The 24,597-nt window shown below is 55.4% G+C and overlaps 2 protein-coding genes across 2 annotated transcripts in view; one reads left to right on the top strand and one right to left on the bottom strand.

The window, feature by feature from the left end:
- SMARCD3 (SWI/SNF related, matrix associated, actin dependent regulator of chromatin, subfamily d, member 3) overlaps positions 1–3,429 on the top strand; it is a 37,386-nt gene extending 33,957 nt beyond the window's left edge. Inside the window, 3 exon segments of the mRNA XM_042472334.1 lie at positions 1,188–1,310; positions 2,137–2,238; positions 2,339–3,429. Of these exon segments, the coding sequence (XP_042328268.1) occupies positions 1,188–1,310; positions 2,137–2,238; positions 2,339–2,392 (279 nt within the window). The 3' untranslated portion in view covers positions 2,393–3,429.
- Positions 3,430–8,034: 4,605 nt separating this feature from the next.
- Positions 8,035–24,597, bottom strand: SUSD2 (sushi domain containing 2; the record flags this gene model as incomplete). Its single annotated transcript, XM_042471773.1, has 13 exons — positions 8,035–8,307; positions 9,174–9,356; positions 9,960–10,232; positions 10,722–10,976; positions 13,704–13,862; positions 18,125–18,268; positions 21,041–21,309; positions 21,423–21,508; positions 22,318–22,519; positions 23,071–23,242; positions 23,812–23,982; positions 24,109–24,260; positions 24,365–24,597. Coding segments are annotated over 13 exons (2,385 nt in total), but the record flags the coding sequence as incomplete, so codon positions are not given.

Consider the following 24,597-nt stretch of genomic DNA (forward strand, 5'->3'; position numbering starts at 1 on the left):
GCTGGGACTTCTCCTCTTCTCCAGGAGTCCTCAAAGACTATTATGGCCAATGGCTCTGAGATTACATTTGCCAGTTCTTTTAATGTCCCTGGATGTAGTTCATCAGGTCCTGGAGACTGATATTCGTTTAGGTTAAACAGGTATTCCTGTACTATCTCTTTATTCTGTCCTCTGCTCCATGGAGCCCTAGTGATGCAGGGGTTCAATGCCTGTACTGCAGCCATTCACTCAAAACCACAAGGTTGTGAGTTCAAGACCAGCAAAAGGGCCCCAGCTCGACTCAGGCTTGCATCCTTCCGAGGAGGGAGCTAAAATGAGGACCCAGACTGTTGCTTACTTGCTAATTAGCTTAATTGCTGTTCACCGCTATGATCTTTGGAATAGCGGTATATAAATAAAACAAATTATTATTATTATTATTATCCTCAGGTTGAGCCCCTTTTCCTTTTCTGAGAAGACGGAGGCAAAGAAGGTCTTGAGTAACTCTGCCTTTGCTCCATCTTCTCCATCCGCTGGCTCTACCGTTTCCTTCTTTGTGTTACAGACATAGCGAAGAAAGACCATTTTATTGTTCTTAACCTCTGTCACAAACCGGAGCTTGTTCTGCGCTTGAGCTTGTCTTACTTTACCCTAAACATGCTTGCTATTTCTTTGAATACCTGTTTGGTGATTCCACCCTTTTCCCATTTCTTATGCATCTCCCGTTAAAAACCTCGCTCAGCTGGAAGTCCATCATGATGTCTTGAGACACTTCCCATTTTTCCTGCTGATTGTGGCTGAATGAAACTGTGCCTTCAGTTTCTCACTTTCGAGCAACTTGCATCCAGCTTTTCCCAGAGTGCCCAGGTCTCTGCGCTTGCTCCCCCAAGCTGGGTCTCTGCCGCCTGGGCCTTGCCCCACGCCAGCCAGCCCCACAACTCCAACTCTTCTGCACCAGCCTCTGTCCTTGACTTGCAAGCCACCTTGCCCTCCTCACCAGCCCTCCCCATTTAAATGGGGCTCCCAAGTTGCCCCAACTGCTGTGGCCCGTGGCCTTGTCAGGTCCCACTCCTGTGCGGAAAGGCTGCCCATGGACAACCCGGAGGCTGAACACTGTGGACTGCATGGAGGGAGCTGCCAGGGAAGCCAGCGCTCTTCCCACAGGGCAAGAGAGCTCATGGGAAATGACCCCCACATTGCTCCTTCAGATTCACGAGACAATTGAGTCCATCAACCAGCTGAAGATCCAACGAGACTTCATGCTCAGCTTCTCCAAAGACCCCAAGGGCTACATCCAGGAGCTCCTCCGGTCCCAGAGCAGGGACCTCAAGGTAGGCTGGGCTCCTGCTGCGGGCCTCTCAGCGGTCATCTTGCCAAGTGGCAGGTGGGAAAGTGTGTGTGTGTGTGAGAAGAGAGAGATCTTGAACTTGGGGGCTGGATCTGCACCCCCCCCCCCCCTTTGCTCATCAACAGCACAGTGACTGTGCCAGAGTTGCATGTAATTCTAGTTGCTTGGCTATAAGGCCATGTTAGATGTGGCCCCAGAGTGTGTGTGTGTGGGGGGGGGGGGGGGGAGGGAGGCAACTGGAAGGCCTCCATAGCATGAGTAAAAAGAAGAGCATGGTACAGGGGGAAACAGTAGGCCGTCACCCATTTCCCATCGCTGTTGCCCCACTGTGCTCTTGCACCCCTGGCTCCTAAGAAGGGCAGATCACACAGCCGCCCACCCCTCCATCTTCTTGGATGGGAAAGGGGGATCCAGGATCCACAGCAAAGATGTGTGTCCCTCCTGGCTTTCTGTCAGGGCAGAGGTTGGGCCAAATTGGGGCTTGGGGTGGGGGTGGCCTGGGCATGAGGTGGAGGCCATGACAGCTGCAGACCCCGGAAGACCCTCAGGATGGAGGGAGGGCTGAGCTGGACAGATGAGATTGCGCTGGCCTCTGCTAGCCTGTGAGCTGACGCTGGGTCTGGATACATCCTGTAATATTTGGCACTAAAGGTTCGTTTGACCTTTCTGTCCATATCTCGGGGAGAGGTCCAGCTGGCTTGGTGCCCTTTGGCCCGACAGAAGCCCCCACAGGCTCTTGGCAGGGGATGGGGGCAGCCTTGTATTGCTGGTGGCCCTGATCCACTCTCCTTGCTTCTGCGTTCCCGAAGGTCATGACGGATGTGGTTGGGAATCCGGAGGAGGAGCGCCGTGCAGCATTTTACCATGAGCCATGGTCCCAGGAGGCCGTCAGCCGCTACTTCTACTGCAAGGTAAGGGGCGTGGGGAGGGGAACGGGGGCCCAGGGGTGCACATGTGCGGACGTGCCCTTGTTCCTGCAGCCCTGAACAGCGTCTCCTTTTACTCCTTCAGATCCAGCAGCGTCGGCAAGAGTTGGAGCAGTCTCTCGGGGTGCGCAACACATAAAGTCCCCCCGCAGGCCATGCTGGCCCATGGACTCCTCCATCGCGCTCCTTGGCTCCCGCAGTACGCAGACTGGCTCCATGACTGACCCGGAGGCCCTGCGCCAGCCTCACCAGCTTCCACGTGTGTGTTTTGCCCCACCAGCCTGCTTCTCCTCCTCTTCCTCCTCTTCCTCCTGAAGAAACCTGGGCCAGGCTGCGAGGCCAAGAGGCTTCTCCCCACTTGGTTCCTGCTGGACCCTGGCGTGTGCCATGTAGGGATTCTTGTGGGCTCAAGCCAGGAGGATTTGGGGCTGTGGAGGGGAGGCCCACAGCAGAACTGCCCCCCACCCGGTTTCCTCCTGTTTGTCCCCCTGGCCTCTGCTTTGGGCTCCCTGGCTGGGTCTCTGTCCAGAGAGAGCCTGCAGAGGAATGGGGGGGGGCAAAGAGTGGGGGGCTTAGGTCTGCATGGTGTGTGTGTGTGTGTGTGTGTGTGTGTGCTTGCAGACGCACATCCCAGCAGCTCCTGGCAGGTCTCCGAATGCTGAGCCCCACCTGCACTGAAAGAGGGGCTTCTGTCCCCACTCTGCCAGCCCCCTCCAAGAGGTGGGTCAGGGGAGGTATGGCAAAGGCAGGCCTATTCTGCAGCCTCTGTAGGATGGCCAAATGCAGAGCCCCCCAGCCCCCAGGAAGGCCATAAGGAAGCTCCAGGGCCCTTGCTCCTCTCCTCTCACCCCCCCCCCAAATTGCGCTGTCAAGTATGGAGATGTGAAACTAACAAAAATTTTGACATCATGCAGAAAAGTTGTGTTTTCCCTCCCCCCTTTTTTCTTTTAAAGGAGGGCCATAGAAATGGAAATGTTGAGAAGAAATCGAAAAATGCAGGATTGAGATGATGGATAATAACTTGGTTTGGCCTCAAATTGCGTTTGGCAGAAAGTGAACTCTTTCTTCATGAAATAATAACAAGTTGCATTTTGAAATGTTGAGGCACAGGGTCCCCATTTGTAAGGAATCCCTTGGGCTTTAAGGGGCCTCTTTGATTGTGCCATTTTTTGCAGACCCCCCGCTGATAAAAACCAGTGTTGCTACAAGGGAGGACCCTTGGCTGAGCCCCAGTTCTCCCTAGTGCTTAGCAGACGTAAAAAGAACAGACCCAGAAAGCAAGGGGCTTTTATCACGCGCAAAGCGCGAGTGAAAGTGATTGTGCGAAAGGCTTTCTCACTCCATTGCGCTGTCAGTGAGGTGGAATTGCATTATCAACAGGATGTTCTGATAATACCACATGACGGGAAACGAGGGGGCAATTCCACTTCCTTCATGGGATGAGCATGATGTAGTGAGGGAGCCTTTCATGCTTTCTGGACAAGATGAAGTCTGGATAAGCGCAATTTAGTGTGAAAGCACTTCCTGCAATCGCATGAGAGGCTCAAGTCCTAAGGCTAGGCATGGCAGCGATGGGGAGCCCTGAGCCTAGAGGTCTGCCTGGCATCCTGGGGCTGGGAGGACCCCAAAGGCCGTCCAGTCCAGCTCTGTCTGCCAAGCAGGAAGGCATATGCCACATGGTTTCTGGAAATCACCTGAGTGAGTCAGTACAAGAATGCCTTCTTTTAAAAACACCTTTCTTGAAGGAAACCTCCCATAACACATAAAAGATGTTTTTCTTTATAACCCCCCCCCCCCCGCCTTTCCCAGGCTTTTGCATCCCTCACTTGGCAGAAAGAGGCTGAAGCCCCCCCCCCCCATTTTTTTTGGAGGGTGGGAAGGGGTTGGGGGTGATAAGGATGGGGCAAAGGATTCTCACTCAGGGTTTCTTCCAAGCTCAGCTTGCCTCTGTGTGTGTGTTCGTTGGAGGGGAAAATGTCTTTGTGGCCTCTTTGCAGGACCCACAGAGCTGTCCCTTTGGGACAGAAGGCAGACACACACACACACACCTTGCAGCCCTGGTGGCGCAGTGGGTAAATGCCTGTACTGCAGCCATTCACTCAAGACCACAAGGTTGCGAGTTCAAGACCAGCAAAAGGGCCCAAGCTCGACTCAGGCTTGCATCCTTCCGAGGAGGGAGCTAAAATGAGTACCCAGACTGTTGGGGGCAAATTAGCTTACTTGCTAATTAGCTTACTTGCTGTTCACCGCTATGATCTTTGGAATAGCGGTATATAAATAAAACAAATTATTATTATTATTATGTCACTTGCTTTGCCCAAATGGGGCCAGAGTGCCCCTGCCCCCTCCAGGCTGCGATGGGACCCTTGCCTTGCCTTGCCTTGCCTTGGCTGGGAGCCCAAAAGGATTCAGATGCAGGGCACACCAGCCCCCCCTCCAACTGCATGAGTATAGCTGGTGCCCAGTGGGCATCTGTTCCACATGTGGCTGTGCTGTGGCCATTTGTGCGGCGCACATGCGGAGAGGGCGAAAGTGCCAGGTTGCGGGGGGCAGAGAGGGAGAGTGAAGCAGGTCCTGTAACTGAGGGGGGCTCCACCTTTTCCCACGCCATGTCTGTTTCCACACGTGTGCTTGGAAGCGTTGCCTATGAGGTGCATCCCTCTGGGACCTCTGCTTGGTGGGGGGGCTTAAAAGGGGCTTAAGTCTCCCCCCCCCATGGCATCCACATCTTTTTTGTTGTATTGTGCAGAGTGTTTCGTAGAAAACCTTTTCAATAATAAAATACTTTGTTTCTTTGTATCTATTGCCCATAATTGACCGGGGGGGGTCTTCATGGGGGCCGGACACAGGACACAGAGACACTGCCTGCTGCTGGGCGGAAAATGAGCGTGAAGTGTGGCACTGAAACTCTTGCAGACACATAGGAGGATGCAAGCTATAGGAAAAGAGCGTGTCCAAAGGAGGGCCACCAAAATGGTGAAGGGCCTGCAGACCATGAAGCCCTATGAGGAACGACTCAGGAATGTGGGGATGTTTAGCATGGAAAAGGGAAGGTTAACGGGTGATATTTAAATACTTGAAGGGATGTCATATTGAGGAGGGAGCAAGCTTGTTTTCTGCTGCTCCAGAGAACAGGACACAATGGAACAATGGATGCAAGCTCCAGGAAAAGAGATTCCAGCTCAACAGTAGGAGGATCTTCCTGACAATAAGGGCTGTGCGACAGTGGAACACAAATCCCTCAATGGAGTCTCCTTCCTTGAAGGTCCTTAAGCAGAGGCTGGATGGCCATCTGTCAGGTATGCTTTGATTGGGAGTTCCTGCATGGCAGAATGGGGTTGGACTGGATGGCCCTTGTGGTCTCTTCAAGCTCTTATGATTTTAAGCATGGCACTGGTGGGGGAGAGCCAGCTTTGGGGGGGGGGGGGGGGGGGGGGGGGCAGGGGGGGGGGGGGGGGGTGAGGGAAGCGGTCCCAATCCAGACAAGGCTATAGGAGACCCCTGGGGCCAGCAGGAGGTGAGGGAAACAACTGCATCCCCCCGCCCCAAACAATGTGCAGGTCTTGGGAGAGTTGGAGGACCGCCGTATAGTGCCCTCAGGAGCCCTTCCTTGCTCACAAATTCATGTGGTCACTATTTAACTAACGGCATCCAAGTTGGAAACCATTGCTACATGTGGTGGCAGTGAGTTCTCCACAACACTGTGGGGAAGCCCTTCCCCTGCCCTCCTCCAGTGGACAGGACCCTTGGGGTTTCAGCATCACTGGGGGAGAGGGACCCCCCTTTTCTGCATCCCCACAACCCTGGCAGTTGGGTTGCATGCAGTTCTTCTGAATCCTCTGTTGGGGGGCTTCCATCACCAGAGAAGGAATGGCATCAGGCTAAGGAACCCAGTGTTGCCGGGTGCAGCCTGGGCTCAGGTGGCACAGGGGTGGCACCCAGGACACATGCAGACACTTGCACACACACACACAGAGAAAGGGACAGAGTCCTCCTCTCTGGCCACATTGCTGGCCTGGCTCTCTCCTCGTCCGCTCTTGTGCCACAGTGGGCTACTGTGGACTTCCAGGTGGTCCAGGAAGAAGGCGGCTGCCTCCCAGTTGCAGAAGCACAGCTGGATGCTGCCAAGCCCCAAAGCCGATGGCCAGTGGTGTGTGTGCAAGGGGCAACAGCTGCCTCCTTCCTCAGCAACCTTGAACTGACCAGTGCAAGTCCAACAGAAATGTATGCCCATGTGTCACCAAGCATATTCCAGCCACAAAGTCAGGACCCAAATGGTGCAAGCTGTGGAGTGTGTGTGTGTGTCTGTCCTTCCAAGGGCAGAAAGGAGACCCTGAGTCCAGCTCACTGCCTCAGGTCCAAGGGACCAGTGCCTTGCCCTACTCCTCTTCTTGCTTTGAAGTCTTCCAGCAAGAAAACACAAGTGAACCTCTCACCACAAAGTATTTCCACACCAGTGATGAAGAGCCACTCATCCAGGGAGCAGCCTCAACGAATAGCTTTGAAGTCCTGGCAAGAACTGCTGCTGCTGCCAGAAACTCTTCCAGCAGCCTGACCCTCCCAGTGGAAGGGCCCAGACTGGGAATGAACTGGGCCACATGGAAAGCAGGTGCTTACACACTGGGCCAGAAGAAAGGAAACGCACAGATAGGGGATGGGGGCACTGGCTTGACAACAGTACCTGTGAAAGGGATCTAGGAGTCCTAGTAGACTCCCATCAGAGAATGAGTAAACAGGGTGTTGCAGCAGCTAAAACCCTCAATATGATTCTAGGCTGCATCAACCAACATGTCAGCACTCCTTCTTCCTGGACCACCTGGAGGCCCACAGTAGCCCACTGTGGCACAAGAGCGGCCGAGGAGAGAGCCAGGCCAGCAATGTGGCCAGAGAGAGAAGAGCACTCTAGTCTGCTTTGGTCAGGCCTCATCTGGAATACTGTGTCCAGTTCTGGGCTCCCTAATTCAAAAAGGATGTGGACAAGCTGGAACTAGTGTCCAGAGGAGGGCAACTAAAATGTTGAAAGGCTTGGAAACCATAAAGCTCTACGAGGAAAGGTTTAGGGAGCTAGGTATGTTTAGCCTAGGGAAGATGTTAAGGGGTGACATGGCAGAAAAGGTTGCCTCAAAGGGGCTTCTAAGAGGCTGGATGGCTGTTGGTCACAAGGAAGGCTTTGATGGTGACTTCCCAGGGTTGGATTACATGGCTTTTGGGGTGTCTGGAGTCTAGTATCCTAGGATTGCTCTCCCATCCTTATTCCATTCATGACAGCAATTGTGCCAAAGGCATCCACACATTCTTGCTGATCCTGTCATTAACTGTCAGTGAAATGGAACTGAATTAACACATCTTCCATTAATACAAAATGAAGGGCAAGGATGGGACAATTCCATCTCACTGACGGGACAATGACAGGATCTGAGTGAAGCCTTTCACATGATCACTGTCACTCGCACTTCCCGGACAGGACAATCTCTGGATCAGTGCGACGTCATCTGAAAGTCCTTCCTGCAATTATGCTGGAAGGATGGGACAAGGACGGAAAAAGGACGGAATGAGGACATCCCACTCTCCATCTGATAATCTCCCGTGTCTTGAACCAAACAGGCTGCTGCCTGGGACCAGCAGGACCTTGGTTCAGGGTGAGGGGCACCAACTCAGACCAGATGAAACCATGGCGCCCACCAGTGACTCCAGCACAGAACTGGGCCCAGCCGCATCCCTTTGCCCAGAATCCCGTCTTCCTTGCACACTCCTGCGACCTGAGAAACAATCACCCACCAGTTTCTTCCTGTTGATTTATTGCCCCACTTTATGAAACTGTGCAGCAGGGGCATGTTTGCCTCTTGGTCCAGCCAGATCTATTAAAGCGGCTGCGGTGTTGCCGCCTCCAAAGTCCAACTCCCGGGGCAATCAAAAGGCCAAATCAGCAAGTCTCTCCGGCCGTCTCTGCCCCTTGCCTTCCACAGGGTTAGGCCACTGTTCCAAGGGCCACTGCCAAGCTCAGGAAACCCAGGGCGATGCATGGCGCAAAGGGGCCCAGGACCCACCTGGTGCCTATGGTGAGGAAGACAGAGAGCCTGGCTCAGGACACGGCAGCCACAGCGGCCATGTAGGCTGCTTTTGGATCAGAACCTGCTTGTCTGCCTGTTGGGAGTGTCTCAGGGTGTTGTCGTTTCTGTGGCTTATGGTCATATGGGGGAATCTCCTTCTAGCTGTGGCTGTGGCGGGGAGGCATGTGGCATTGGGAGTCGGGGGTTGCAGATGCTCAGGTGAGATCTCTGCCCCCGTTCCTGCCCCTATACTGGCCCAGAGACCAAAGAGAACTGGAGGGCAAGTGGCCTTCAGGGGGCAGCAGCTGTTCCCTCGGGTGATGACCAGCCTTCTGGCCAAGCAAACGCATGGAGGAGGGAGATGTGGGGGCGACCACCCACCCTCTGAAGTGCCCACTTGAGGAGCAGGGGGCAGTTGGGGGGCACTGTTGTTGCTGCAGTCCTCTCTGCCCCCCAGAAGACCAGACAGAGAGCCATTTGGGACTCCCTCCCTGTCCTTGGAGGGGATGCCAACCAGTGATATGTCACCCCCCCCCCCTTCAGCCTGTGTGTTTGGGGAGGGGTTGCCTGGTCCCAGTTGGCTGCACTGGTGCAACCCATAAAGTGACCAGATCCTATCTGTCCCTTCTCCCACTGTGTGTGGCATGAGAAGAACCAATGGGCCGTCTGAAGGCTTCTGACTTGCACGGCAGAATGGAGTTGGACTGGATCTCTTCCATCTCTATGATTCTATGACCCCTCCTTCTCTGCACCCGCAAAATGCCAGGGCAAAGTCTGTTTCTAGTCTGGGGCTGAGGGCTGCTGCAGAAAACATCTCAGTGGAATAAGGACTAGGGCATGCATTTGTGCCCTCCCATGCCCACCACTTACCAGCATTCGGCAAGCAGCTGGCGGAGAGGCCTGACCAGGCCCCGTTGTCCTGGCATGCGCGTGTGGTGGATCCTGTCAGGCGGAACCCAGGGTCACAGCGGAAGTGGACGGTGGACCCAGCCAGGTAGCTGGTCCCATTCTTTGAGCCATTCATGGGGGGAGCCACCCAGCCGCAGGAAACCACTCAGAGGAGAAGGAAACAAGGGCCGTTTGGACAGGCAATCCCACTTGCAAAGTATCAGGTCTCCTTGGAGGAAAGGAGGCCCTGTGGCCACGGGGAAAGTCGGGCAGAGATTCCAGGGAGGGGGCCACGGGTGTGGATGCTGTGGCTGGGCTTGGCAGCGGGCAGAGGCCTCCATCTAGCTGTATGAGGGAGTGGCAGGCAAGTGGCTTCATTGGGCTAAAGGCCAGGGTGTCTATTTTTAAATGAAGACATATAGGAGTTGCCCCAGACAGATCACAGATCTCAATCCCTCCCACCCTACGTCAGACTAAGACCCCAGGAAGAGGATGACAATGGGGTTACCGTGCTGGCTTCCCCTGGGGATGGGGAGGTGCTTGCCCAGAGCAGGACAAGGAGGGTGCCTAAAAGCCGGCCTTCTAAGGACCCCTTCATGTGCCAGGATCCCAGAGGGACCTGGGGGCATGCAGGGTGCTGACTGTGCCATGTGCTGGGGGCACAAAGAAGACCCATGCCAGTGAGCCAGTGTGGAGGAACACTGACTCTCTCCGTTGTGTGGCCCCTGGGGCTGCCGCATGACCTCCAGGACTCTATGGCCTGCCTACCTGGCTGCAGGCTCTCCTTCAGGTGTCTGTAGCTCAGGTGGGACAGTCGGGTGCCATTTCCCATGGCAAGGTCTCTGGTGGTCAGGACATCAAATCTGCAGAAAGGGTCCGACTGGCAGAGGACAGCCATCTCTGGCACAAGCGGGTCAGCGGGGTCTTCCGAGGGAGAAAACTCTGGCACAAAAGAAGAGTTGTGCTTTGGTCCATAGAAGAAGGCAGCCAACAAGTCCTGGGTATCGTAGGTGAAAAGGGAGCTTTCATTTCTGATGGCCCCTGGAGGCAGGAAAAGAGAGGGAGAGCTGTCACAGACGTGTTCAGAGCGGCTTCTTCAGGGAAGCTGGAAAGCCTAGATCCCCAGAGGCAGAAGGGCAGGCAAGGTCCCTTCCTCGGAAGATGGCCAAGGGCTGCAGGTGCAAGAGGCGGAGGGCAGCAGGAGGGACCAGACCAGAGTAACCCCCTCTGCCCCCGGTCAAGGGGCACAGCTACTGAGTTCCTTCCTTTGCTGCTATCTGTTATACTGTGTCAAGCAATGCCTGTTCCCATGGAGAGGAAGCTGATGATGGCATTTAGTATTTAGGGGGGAGAAAAGGGGCGGAAGACCAGGAGGCAACTTTTCCTTGGCTGTGGGCCATCAGAACAAACAGCCCCTGCCGCCCCCCCCCCCCCCGGGGCAATGGGGTCTGGAGAGAAGGCGGGGCCCCACCTGTCTGCAGCCCCTTGCATCCCCACCCCAAAAGCCCCCAGTAGCCCTGCAGCCCTCACAGTCGGCTCCAAAGGCCAGGAGCTGCTCCAGGGAGCTGCGTGAGGCATCCAGAATGGATCCGTTGTGGAAGGCCATGTCATCCTCTGGGTCCCCGTTCATCGTCCCAAAGAGCCCCTGGGTGAGGTTCAGGAACTCCTCCGGCAGCAAAAGGGTCACGCTCAGCACCCCTCCCGGATGGCTGTTCACTTCTGCGCCTGCGCCAGAGGAGAACATCACAGTGGCCTTCTCCCCGGGGGTGGCAGAGAGAAAGAGACCTGCGGAGAGGGAAAGACACCTGTCAGCACCCCCCCCCCCCCAAGCAGAGCCAGGAGGCCCCCACCCGGCCACTGCAAGGGAGACGTCAAGAGCCCAGCCTTCGGAGCCTGTTATGGATCACAAACCTTTCCTGGTTTCTCTGTGTGGAGCCACACAAGAGGGGAGGGCAGTTTGGATGATGTGGTGCTAAGGATCCCCCTCTCAATCACAAGGGCCAGCCCCTTCTGGCATGTGGGCAAAAGGCCAGGTGGCATGGGCAAAGGAGCAAGACTAAGCGCAGAGAGGAGGACAGAGGAGCAGATAGGCTGCTCAGTGCCAGCCTTATTGCCGGTTGAACCCTCTTGGTGACTGATGCTGGGGTGCCCAGGTTCACACCAGTGCAGGTACGTCCTTTTCTGGCTCCCCAGGAGAACTCTCTTGCCCTGACACCTGGCAGCCTTCCCCCCCCCCCCCACACACACACACACCTTGATTTAAGTATTCTGCTCAACATCATGAGGAGGCTGTTGCTGGACCTCCCTCCTCTCCATGCCATAGTGCTGGTCAGTGGCATGAGTAGGGTCAGCGTCACACCAGTGCAGTAACCCATGCCCCCCCCCCCCCCCCAGGTCACTGGCCCCTCTGGAGTACCTCAGGCCACTGTGGAAGGCAGATGGCTGGTGGACCCCTGAAGGGACTGTCTGTTTCCCAGGCTATTCTGGTCTGCCTGCCATCTCTACAAGACCTGAAGAGGGCCAAGGGAGAGGCCTGTCTGCCCAAGGCTACTGGGGAGGAAGCTACCAGGCACCGATCCCACAGGGAGATATGCACAAGTGTGCTTACTCTTTGGGAACTCTCACCAGGGTCTGAAATGCTGGTAGTTTACTAAATGGTGGGGCTCAAAGATTCGGCCATGCAGCCATGGGTCAGCATTATGGGATTCTTGTGGATTCCTGGAGCCCTTGCTGGGAAAAGCTTGGCTGCTTAGGCCCTTCTGCCGTTTGGAGCCACAGAGCCAAGAGTCTGTCATAAATAGCCAGTTGGGCTTCTAAGGAAGAGGGGCCAACAGGGAAGTGGGCTGGGGCACCCAGAGGGGCTTCGTTCACCTCCCAGGTCATTCCAGTCTAGCCACCTTGTTCACAACCCCCTATTTGGCCATGGGAAAGGCCTCCAGGGCTTTGCCATGGCCTCCAAGAGAGTCCTGGCCGGCCTCCTTGGTGACTCTGGGGGTGGGGGTCTTTCCCTGGACCTTCAGTCTCTGGGACTCTCAGTCCACCTGGGCAGGAAGGCAGCCCCTTCCCACCAGCACAATGGGTGGCACCACTCCTAAGGTGTGTCTTGCACCCCCAGCACCCTCCTAGTGCCGCCTCTGGTGCCAGGGGAGTTTTGCCCTCTTTCCAGCATCCAGGAGGACCTCAGTTGCTTAACCAAATGACAATGGACACTTAATCACGGGGGAGGAGGGTGGGACTGTCCCATCACCAGTCTCACCCAGTATGGAAAGGGGAGTGCCAGTGACAATGGGCTTCCGTGGCACACTGGGTAAGAGGACAGTCAGGGCAGAGCTGCAGCAGACCCCTGCTTTCCCATAAAGCACCAAGGGAACCTGGCACACAGTCAAGCTTGTTTTCAAAGGAAAGTGAAAATTTGGGGAATGGTCACAGAAGGCTCCCTTGCACTGCCTGCTGCCCTCCTTGGCGATGCCCCAGGGGCTTTGCCCCTCTGCCCACTTCCTCTTGGCTTCTCCAGGATCTGGCCTTGGCCCCTGTGCCACCCTGGGCCTGTCAGGACCATATGGCACACGGCCTGGAAATGACACGGACCTGGCCACTAGGGGAACCGGAGCAGAGGTAACTACAGTTCAAGTGGCAGGTGTGCATGAGTCAGCATTTGGAAGCTGTGCATCATGGGACGTCTGATGCAACACGCAAGTAGGTGAAGTCAGCCAGCAGTGCATCATGGGCAATGGTATGATGCAACCTGCACTAGGTATGAAACCAGCAAGGTTTCATTGGTGGCATGGCTATCACATGACTTCACAGAAGACCACCTATAAAGAGAGACGGTGACAATCTCCGTTGTTGGGTTGTTGTGGTCGGTGGCTGGTGTAGCACTTTGTCTGTTTATGTATAGAGCTGTGAGTACCCAAGATGGCCGTCTGGTACTCTGTGCTTTCTTGTGAATTAAAGCCCTCTTCTTTGAGTGACAGCCTTACTGCCCAGCAGTGTTGATTTCTGCAAGCCGGGAGCTCAAGGCTGAAGCCTGCGTGGCAGGAATTTTTCCTTCTCTGCCTGAAGCCTTTGCAGACGTCTCTCCAAGAGCCTTCTCCTGGCGTCCTGCCTGCGTGGGTCAACTCTGCCCGTGGTCCTAGTGGACACAGCGTGTCTCTCTATGCCCCAACATTTCCGTGGCATCCTGCCTGCGTGGGTCAACTCTGCCCGTGGTCCTAGTGGACACAGCGTGTCTCTCTATGCCCCAACATTTCCGTGGCATCCTGCCTGCATGGGTCAACTCTGCGCGTGGTCCTAGTGGACACAGCGTGTCTCTCTACGCCCCAACAGGGATCTCGCTCTGCTCCCTAAAATGCAGTGGGGGTACTCTTGTGCCCACACAATGGAGGACCCTTCCCGCTGAGGACAGAGCCAATGCTCCCCGCCTGGGTCCTGGGTTCATGTGTCAGCTCTTCCCTGGGGAGCCCTCCTGCCGGCCAACCCCAGAAGGGACAGGCCTTGGGAGACACCTCTCACCTTTCAGATCCATCCAGGTCTGCTCAGAGAAGTTGAGCGGCTTCTGGTTCAAGAGGACCTCCAGCTGGCCAGAGTGCTCCTGAATGCGAATCTCCACCACGTCGGAGCTGTTCTCCTGCATGGCGATGGCAGAGAAGCCTGTCACCTTGGCCTCCGCTCCTACCAAACAGGGACGGAAAACAAAACATACTTCATGCTGCATCTCATTTAGAAGGCCCAGTTTTTCAACTTAAAACAAAGCCAAACCTAATATTTTAATACATCCTGACGCTTGGGAGGAAATGCCACTTTTAGCCAGACATTCAAACATCGCAAGAGGAGCTTTAGGTCACCCTGAAAAGGCCCCATCCTAATAAAAGGAAGCAGAACCTGTGCCTGAGTGTCTAGCACTGGGACCTGAAGCAAGGCTCATCCCAGGTGCCTTTGTTTTGGTAGTTGTGGGGCTTCTAGAGGAAGAGGGCCATTCCCTAGACATAGCCAGGCATTTTATGGGCTCCAAGAATGAAGACAGCAGGGTTTACCTCCTAGACAGAAAGTAAACTGGGAGCCAGAGCAGCTGCTGGGGCCGCTGGGGAGCTCTGGAGAGGGCCTGGCAGCAGCTTTCCCAGCCAAGTGGCCCCAAATCCAGCCGAGGTGGGAGCGACTGGCATTGGAGCAGGAAACATAAAACGGCTTCACGGCAGTACGAACAAAAGTGATTTGGAAGTTTTAGTGAACCATAAGCTGAACATGAGTCAGGAATCATCATCATCATCATCATCATCATCATCATCATCATCATCATCCTTTTATTTGTATCCCACTTTTCTGTGACAAGACAATCAAAGCGGCTCACAACACATTAAAATCCACATTTACAACATTGTGTCCCAAATTCCCCCCCTTCAAACAGAATTAAACATGTACAATTAAAATATTAAAACAGAATTAAACACACACACACACACACACACACCCCAAGGACAGAGCGGGGGCTGATTCATGATGGGGGGGCGGTCATTCTGTGGCCGGGCAATTTATTCAGGAAGGCCTGCCGGAAGAGAGCTGTCTTGACAGCGTCTTTAAAGCTGTCTAAGCTGTCAATGTGATGGATCTCATCCGTCTGTCTGTTCCATAGTTTGGGAGCCACTGCAGAGAAGGTCTTTTGGGAGGGAGCACTTAGTCTGGTCTTTAAAGGTGGCTGTAGATTCCTCCCAGAGGACCTGAGGGTGCAGCGGGGCGGATTATATGGAAGCAGGCAATCCTTCAAATAGATTGGGCCCAAGCCATGGAGGGCTTTAAAGGGCACAACCAACACCTTGTACTTCACCCGGAAACTGATAGGCAGCCAGTGAAGAGATTTTAGGACGGGTGTTATTCGGTCACTCCTAGTTTTTCTGGCAACCTGCCTGGCTGTCATATTCTGCACCAGTTGAAGTTTCCAGACTAAACTCAGGGGTAGCTCCATGCAGAGCGCATTGCAGAAATCAAGTCTTGAGGTTACCACGCATGTACTACCGTTTCAAGGTCCCCCCGTTCCAGGAAAGGGCACAGCGGTGTATCAGCCAGAGCTGATAACAGGCACTCTTGACCGTTGCATTCACCTGATTTCTCATCTGAAGTGATGAGTCAAGAAGCACCCCTAAGCTGCAAACACAGTCCTTTGAGGGAAGCGTGAGCCCATCTAGGACTGGAGGTTGCAACCCTAGACCTGGTTTGGGGGCCCCTACTGTAAGTACCTCTGTTTTGTCTGGATTCAGCCTGAGTTTGTTTTTCCTCATCCAGTCCATTACCTCTTCAAGACACTGATGGAGGGGAGAAATGCCGATTGGGAAATGGAGAAATATATTTGGGTGTCATCCGCCTACTGATAACACCTGCCCCATGTCTGCGAATGATTTCCCCCAGCGGCTTCATATAAATGTTGAATAGCGTTGGGGACAGGATGGCGCCTTGAGGGACGCCACATTTAAGCTCTGTTTTCGAGGAGCGACTGTCCCCGAGCATCACTCTCCAGAATCAACCCGAGAGGAAGGAGCGGAACCCCTGGAGTGCAGTGCCACTGATTCCTAACTCTCCCAGGCGTTCCAAGAGGAATGTGATGCATCAGCTAAAAAGGCCAAGGCGATTCTAGGCTGCATCAATAGGAGTGTAGTATCTAGATCAAGGGATCAGACCTCGGACTTGAATCTTGTGTGTCCAGTTCTGGGTATTACAATTCAAAGGGCACAGGGGGAATACTATGGCTTGGACTATTCTGGCGTTGGTGCTTGGTTGTTCGTCTTTACCCTTTAGGACCTTATCTAGCTCTTTCACTGTTGCCCTTCCCATTCCTGCCCCCCAAGCCCCCCTCCTCCATGAGCCAGCAAGCCCTGCCAGGCCATTGCCATGGTGGGGGAAGGGAGGGGGTCTCGCAGGGGGTTCCGGGGGAGCGCCTACTCCGTCCCTCTGCCTCAATCCAGGGCTGCAGGGGACCAAGAGGCCATCCCTGTGGCCCCCACCTCCCTCCAAGCCCCCCCCCCACGGCCATAATGGTGGCAGCAGAAGCTCCCCATAGGAAGCAGTTACAGCCCATGTGTCCACCTAGGACCCAGGCTTATCTATTTTGTGTGAAATACACATTTTCTGTGGTAAATCTGAGCATATTTAGTTTTGTGCCAGACAGTTCTGCCCCATGGATGTCCCAAAGTATGTAAGAGCAGTGATGCAGGCATGAGCCCTTCAGTGACTTGACCTGGACTCCACATCAATGACCTGCAGACTCCACTCCACTCCTGACTTGTGGTTTTTTTTAGTTACCGACTGGAGATTCCTGGGTTTAGAAGCCGGCGTTGGGGTCTACCCTGTCGTCTTTGTTCCCCAAGGAGCCACAGCAGACAAGGCTTCCCCCAGAGCTCAGGGCATGTTTGTTTCTCAGAGGGGAAAGGGCAGCAAACATGTTCAGCAATGGGCTGCTGGAGGCAGAAGCATGATCCCTCTGAAGCCAGGTTTCGAGGCTCTTCCAACAGGCATCAGAGACAAGCTGCCACCTCAAGCAGCTCATGGCCTCAAACGTTTGCTGTCCTTTTGCCTCTGGAAGCAAGGCTTGTCTGCTGTTCCTCTGAGGGAAAAAGAGCCCCAGAAGGATCCAGCCCATGCTCCTACTCCTAGCCTTCAACTTCCGCCACGTCTTCTTGGTTTTCTAGTTATTGAAATCCAACTCCTTCACATGCAGCACCTCCATTTTTCCTGTTAGAGTTGGCTCCCAGACTTGAGACTTGACTTGAAAGTATCTTGCAAGAACTTGAGACTCTACTTGAGATTGAAGATAAAGACTTGAGACTTGGAATAAAAACTTAAATACATAATTGTGTAATAGTACTTGAAAATTGCACAGAAGCCCTTGTCGTTTCATAGATTGAAGAGGAAATGGCTGGAATGGCACATGTGAATCAAATAACCGCCAGAGTGAAACGGGCGCCTGGCGTAACGGCAAGTGTTTTAATGAAAGAACCCACAATATCTTTGCAGGGAGCCTCCAGAGAAGCGCAGGGAAATGCTCTGAGAGACAGGAGCCTGACTGGCAAACAGCACCTTTGTGAAACCTGCTGCTGTGGGGAAGGTGAGCATTGCTCGAGTGACATGCTCGGTTTGCATGGGCGCAAGTAGGCGGTTCCTGGGCAAGAGCCCAAACAGTCCTCTCCTCCTCCCCCTCCCCCTCCCCCTCCCAAGGAAATGGAAGACATCAAAGGTGGAGACGGGGGTTTTCTCAGTTTCCCGACAGCTGTGCGTCAGCTGAGTGTAGGAGGAGGCAGCTGCAGAGATCAGCTGCAGCAAGTAGGGAGCGTGGGCCTGGACTCCGGCCTTTGCTCTAACCCAGCCATTAGACTCTGCTGACAGTGGCCCATAAAACGGCTCAGTGGAGCAAAGCCAAGGAGAGCCCTGCAGGTGGGTTTGGCCACAGCAAGGAGGTCAAGCAGGGAGGACAGGCAGGCAGGCAGGCAGATCTAGCCCAAAAGGCCCTGTACTGTCACAGAATCATAGAGCTGGAAGAGACTACAAGGGCCCTGATCCAGTCCAACCCCATTCTGCCATGCAGGAACTCAAAGCACCCCCACTGACAGAGGGCTATACAGCCTCTGTTTAAAGACCTCCAAGGAAGGAAACTCCATCACAATATCAGAGGAAGGAGTGTGTCTCACTCTTAGGAACCCTTCTGTTGCCCCTTGCCTGCCGCCCTCCCTCCCTTGGCGGCTGGGCATGCTGCTCTGTTGGGAGGCTTCTTTCTCCGGAAGACATTCCTGGGACGCAGCAGTCGGGAAGGACATGCAGTTGCCCCTCCCGCGCCAGAGGGGAGGAGGGCCAGCGGTGCCACCTCTTCTGGAGTGTCACCTGGTGACATCCACAACCTGTCCCCCTAATACCATTCATTGGCCAGAGCCCCCATCCCTCGCCCTCCTTACCAGCTGGGAGCATAGCTTGGCGGGTTCTCCCTTGGACCCTCAGGAGGGTCAGGCTGGATTCCAGGAGGGTGTACTCTCCAAGGCCTTTGAACGTGAAATTCATGCTGTCAAAAGTGATCAAGTGAGGATCCCCAAAGGCTGAAGCTGTGAAAGAAGCACAGGGACAGAAGGGTAATGGCAACCTCCCTGGAGGACAAGGCTAGGCCCTGACCTTGCAGTCGGGGTGCTGCCCCCAGAATAGGTAGGAGATCCAATCCCCACTCCTCACAATCCTGGGCCCTACACTATAATGTGGAGCAGGAGTGAATGGGGGGGGGGGTATTTTTCTTCTTATCTTAACTGATCATTAGAGCCACCTTCTTGTCTGGCCGGAGTGCCTCTTTTCCCTCTAGAACCCACTCAGCTTTCTTTTGCCTCCTTGATAGCAATTCCATGTCTCTTTGTGTCGCTCGATGTGCCTCTTTCTCAGCACTCATCTCTTTGAGCAGTGTGTGTGTGTGCCTATAAAACAGGAGCAGCCACATTCCCATATGATCTGGGTTGCGCTGTGCCTTCGAAGAGTGGAGTGGGAAGGACTTTCCATGGGACTGAACTGGCAAATTTCACCCTTGAACCACGCAGCAGTTCTCAGGCTCCATCGAGGCAGACAGCAATGTCCAAAGCCAGGATTTGAGGGCCTCAAGAGGACGCTTCCATTTCTCTCTCTCATTTTTGCCTTCGGTTCTTACCGACGGCTCAGCAGTGCTTTTCATGCTGTGCTTATTTTCTTTCTGCTGACTTTTCTGTTCAATCTGCACTGGGCATCTGGTCTTGACCTGACCCACAGTGTCCCACCAGGCCAGCAGGAGCTCTCCTGACCAGACGCCTCCACTGTGACCCCAGAGGCTGCTCTTTGGCCCCGGCCGGAGCCCTGCCCTCCCAGTGACTTGCTGGCCCAGGCCCTCCTCCATCCGTCCGGCTGCAGACCCTACTCCGGCCAGCTCCTCCTGCTAAATGGGCAAAGCAGCATCTCAGCCCCTGAGAAGTTCCACTGGGAGCCCATCTGGACAGAAACAACAAAACGCAGGCATCTTACTAACATCTCTGTTTCTTCTCCTGTTTGGTATGCAGCATCTTGCCTGATGAAGAAGAAGCCAGTGAAGCTTCGAGAGCTTGCACAAGGATATTGTGCATTTCAGTTAGCCAATAAAGGTATCACTCCTTGGTGATTTTCAGCTTCGCATGCTAAGACCTCTCTAGTAATGCATGTCTATGGTTTGCCTGCTAAGACTTTCTAGTAATGCATGTCTATGGTTTTATTGCCCCCCTACTAATTACCCCTCCTCATTTCCTGTTTACCATAAGGACACCTAATTTCCTTTGTCTTGAGGTGAAGAAGCATCAGAGATGAGACTCCATGACTAAACTTGCTTACCAACTCATCTGCATGCCTTTGCCTGGAGCTGAGAAGAGGCTGAGAGAGCATCTCTCTTAAGATGCCTGGAGACTACCTTTTCTACCTCATTTTTCTTGCAACATGAAGCTAGACCTGTGTATCTCTTCATACACATGATTTTGGAAGTCAACTTGTTTCCTTTTCCCCTTTTAACCAAGTGAGTGTGTGTTTTATTGGGGAGACGTGGCTGGAGAGGAGTGAGTTAGTTAAAGTTTATTCCTGCTTGCCCCATCATCATCATTTTCCTGCTGAGTAAGCTCTGCTAGTGAGATTAAGCAATCTGGCTTACTTTCTGAGTTTCTAACGATCCTCAAGAAAGAACTACATTTCCCAACAAGCATGTCTATGTCTGTGTGTGTGTGTGTGTGTGTGTGTGTGTGTGTGCGCGCGCCCACCAAGCAGACAACATCAAGTTGCAAATGAAAGAACTTTTCTAACTGGGTTCAGAAGGCACATACCCTTGAAGTACCTCCATCTTAACTAATGAAAAGACAAGGCAAAATAAAGAGCTTTGGTGAGCTTAAAACATTAACTCACCCTCTTGAAGCTGAGAACAAAGAAAGGAGAGAAAAGAGAAGAGGAAGCAGATAAAAAAGGGTCCTTTAGATGCACCAAGTATTTATGGCCTTGCCTAATAATAGATGAGCAAATGGAGAACCTTGGGGCCCATCTACCTGGGCCATTCAGGCCCATTTCCCCTGCTCTCACACCTTCTGGACACACAATCTCTGTGTGGTCTCTCTTTATGATGGGAGCCCAGTTCTACACAAACTTGGGCCACCTCTCCCTTAAAACAACTTAAATTAATTTTCACTCTGGAGCAATGCTGGGCGGCTGTCTACACACAGGTCCCACTTGGGGGACTGACGCTGGGCTCCTCATTTTCTCATGCCAGCACTGGTGCTGCCAGCTGGCACAGTGGGGCATGGTAAACAGTCCCCCCCCCCACATGACCCAAGAGGGCCAGGGCACGGGGGGGGGGGGGGAATTTGAAGCCCCTTTGGTGCCAGAATACTCCAGAAGCATCCCAGAGGAGTCTGGCCAGTGTAGTCCTGAGCTTGAGCTGAAGAACTCAGGATGAATGTAGGCAGGGAGCCCTATTCTATCTGGAATCCCCAACTGCTCCAAAAGTAAAGAAAACAGGAGGGCTGGGAGAGAAGGCTGTCTCCGATGGAAGCCTTTATTCTAAGTGGCTTTTACCATTCCTCCAAAGGAGTCCCTTACCAGAAACTGCCCACACCCAGGAATGTAGCCAAGGGGGGAGGGGGTCTTGGGCTCCAGACCCCCCCCCTTCCATTAGAAAAATGAATGGTGTGTGCTGCTGCGCCGACACACCCAAGCCCCATTATAATGGTGGCACTTAGTCTGGACCCCCCCTTCCTAAAATCCTAGCTACATCCCTGCCACACCTGTCTTGCCCTCAGATGCCCAAAGACATCTCAACATTTTCACGGTTGTAAAACAGCCCCCGAAGAGCTTACCTGCTCTGGGGGGCCGGTATCTCTGGCAGCCGCTTGAGGGCCGGTGCTTGAAGTAGACGGGGCAGTTCTGGGACCACAGGCAGCAATAGTAGAAGCTGAGGACGTCATAGACCCAGTGGGAGAAGCCGGGAACGCGAGGGGGCTTTTGGTAGGGAGGGGAACCCCAGTCGTGGCCTCGGTCCGGCGTGCTGCCCCCAATGGAGTCCCCCGTCAGCACTTGTGTTCCTGTCGTGTCGTAGCAGCACTGCTGGCCTGCCGCATATCGAGGGCTGGTTGAAGAAAGAGACGCAGAAGCAGATCATCCTCCTCCCAGGAGACCTCTGTCCTCCGAGGGAAGCCCAGGATGGGCAAGGCTGTGTCAGGAGGCCAAAGGCTCCCTTACCTGGCCTGGATGCCCCGCACACAATGCACTGCACCCGGGTGGTATGTACACACGCTCCCCTTCTCAATGTCGCACCCGTAGTCTGTCTGGAAGCGAGAGAGGAAGGGTTGCTTGAGGACACTTCACACACACACACCCCAACCAGCCAGCTGACTTCCTGGCTCAAAATGGCTGTCCCACTTTTCAGCAGCATTTGAACCACCGAGAGACATTTCTCAGCCACAGGAGCCCTTCCAGCACTCTAGGAGTAATGCCTGTGTGTGCGCATGTGTGTCTGGGGGGCGATTCTAATACGGGGCCCAGCAGTGCTTCCCAGAACATACGTACACAAGAGGCATGCCCCACTGACTTCAGTGGGGCTGACTTCCAGATTGGTGTCCACAGAACTGGTGCATAAAGGATCTTCAGCACCCCAAATGGTGAGGGGGCTTAGTGGGGGACAGACAGGTGATCCTTCCAACAGACTAGCTTAGAGTGAGACCTTGACATAGAAATGGCCACCAGCAAAGCTGTTTGCATCCCTGGCCAGAGACGCTTTGCCCGCTGGACCTCCCAAACAACAGCCTTGAACTATCTTCAAAGGCAGCTCCTTACAAAGTGCGCTAAAGTCTCCATCCCCAATGCTGCCAGAGCAGGAGAAGCAGCAGATTCTGCTCCCCTGCAGCTTTCCAGAGAGACCCATGCCTCAACATGGTGCATACACAGCTGTGTGTGTGTGTGGCAACTGCATCCTCCCCTCTCCCTGGGAGCAGATGGCAGACGAGAGAAGGACCCAAAATGAGAATGGCAGCTAGTGGATGGCTGCCACCCACTCACCTGGCAAGGTCATTTCTCCCCAGTCTTTGCCAAGCTATGGAGACCCCCCATACGTCTCTCCAAAGCCCACCCCACCTACATGAAAGCGGCCTGTGTCTGCCCGGGCTTGGGCCAGGCTGCAGGGGCAGTCCGCAATCTCCTCCAGGAAATTGGGCAGGCCTGTCTCCAGGGCGTCCCACTGGTGGCACTTGGCCGTGGCCCAGGCAGCCGAATCCTGCCGGAAGCTGTCTCCCAGATGCCAGGCCAAGGCATGCTCCGTGCTCCAGAGGGCGGCCACATTGCTGGCGAGGAAGAAGGCAGTGAGATTGGCACTTGTGCAAAGTAGGAAGAAGGCTTGGGAGCAACCATGGGGGAAGCGCAGGTGGGCAGCCCCCACAAAGGCTGTGTCCCCATGTGCCATTCAGAAGCTACAGGGGCAGGAGAGGGGCTCAATGCTGAGCCTCTGGGGATCCTCAAGCCAGGCAGAGAGGCCAATGCCAGGCAGCCAAAGGAGGGAAAAGAGGGCAAAGTAGGGAAGAAGGTGCAGAAGAAGGTGGGTCGAAGGGGACCCACTACTCTTTCCAGGCAGGAACCGCTGGGAGATGAGAGTCACAGCAGAAAGCAAGAGCAGTGACTGAGAGGGGCTCAGAGGGGCAGGTTCCCCAGGATGCCAAGGGGTGACCACGGCCCCTGCCTCATTGCCTCCTGTCTGGCGTCTGTTTGCCATCCACCCCACCTCTCTTTGGGCAACAGCAGCAGGAGGAGGAGGAGGGGGCCCTTGTTTGATACCTGCCACAGAGACAGCAGAGTCCGGGGGTCTCATGCCAGTTCTCCCCCCCCCCCCCCAGCTCACCTCTGACCCTCGGAGGCGAGGCTGGAAGAAATCCGGAGGGCCCCCAGCTCCCAGGCTCCATGGAGGGCAGATGGGGCAGGCAGGAAAGAGAAGGATCCTGAGTTGGGGTGGTCCCTTGTGAGGCTGTAGAGGTACCTCCACTCGCCTGTCCAGTCGCTGGAGTATGGCTCACCTGCCAGGAAGAAGAGGGCAGAAGGGGGGCACACCGTGGCAATGCGGTCCGGCCTTGGATTTGAGCCCAGGACTCCTCACCTCTGGCCAACAAGAAGCCCAGGCAGCTACCCCACAGAGTCATGGGGGTGGGGGTGGGGAAGGATCCTGGCCCTGTGGAGGGTTTGCGCAGACAAGCTGCAGCCAAGGGTCACTGGGGCCACTGCCCAAGCAGGAGGGGCTTCCCTGGGCTGGAGGCCCAAGAGCCAAAGAGGGGCCTGGCCCTGACCCCCCCTCGCCTCCCCACACTCCCCCAAAGGACAAAGGGAGGTCGTTCCCCCGACCCCCCCCCGTTAACCCTATACCCCTTCCCTCCCTGGCCAGAGAATGGGGGCGGGGAGACTTTGACCCCTGGGAGGGAGGGCTTTCTCCAGGCCACCCAGCCCATTTTAGCCCTCCACCCACCTGCCTGCAAGGCCCAGTATCCCCAAATGCCATGCTCCTGGTGGAGTGGGGTGGGGTTCCCTCCGCCCCTGGGACCTCCCCCTGCTCGCCCCCCAGGCCCCCTGGGAAAGGCCCAAAGACAGCTACCCGTTTCTCTGTAGCCCCAGACTTCGATGTTGAGGCGGGGGGCGGCGAGGGCGCGGGGCTCCCAGGCGAGGGTCAGGTTCCCCTCCGTCCCGAGCGGGGTCCCGTAGTACTGCCACTTGGTCTCGTTCAGCAGCCTGCTTTTCTCCGAGGGGGGGACTTTGTTGTGGTGGACTGCGGGGGGGGGCCGGGCCTGTCAGGCCCCCCCCACCGAGGGAAGACCGACCCCTCCCTCCCTCCCCCCCTCCCTCCCCCCGAGGGAAGGCAGGGGCCAGGGCTGGAGGCCCCCCCGGGGCTCACCCGCCGTCCAGGCCGCCGTCCAGGGGAAGCTGCGGCCCCCGTCGGGAGAGACCTCCAGGGGGAGGGGGCCCAGCTGGTAGAGCAGCGGGGAGACGCAGTGGACCCCCCCGTCTTCGGCCACGAAGCCCTCGGTCTCCACGGAGCCCCCGAACCTGAGGGGAAGCAGAAAGGGCGGCGGGGCTCTCTTCCCCTCCTCAGGCGCCCCCGCGGCTGCTGCCCTCCCCCCCTTGAGGGCTCCCTCCGGGGCTGCTCTCACCTGCAGCGGACGGAGGCGGCGGAGGCGGCGGGCCCGGAGAGGGCCACCCCGAGGAGGGCCAGGTCCTGGCCGCCGAGCAGCGTCCCCGCCGAGGGCCGGAGGGCCGGGCAGTTGCTGGGCCGGCTGCAGGAGCATCGCCCCGAGCAGGAGTCCGCCTCCGCCGCCGGCCCTGGAAGGAAGGAGAGAGCCAGGGAGAGGGAGGGAGGGAGGGAGGGAGCGGCTGGGCGGGGAGG

This window comes from Sceloporus undulatus, chromosome 6, assembly GCF_019175285.1.
Source record: "Sceloporus undulatus isolate JIND9_A2432 ecotype Alabama chromosome 6, SceUnd_v1.1, whole genome shotgun sequence".
In the NCBI taxonomy this organism is placed as follows: Eukaryota; Metazoa; Chordata; class Lepidosauria; order Squamata; family Phrynosomatidae; genus Sceloporus; species Sceloporus undulatus.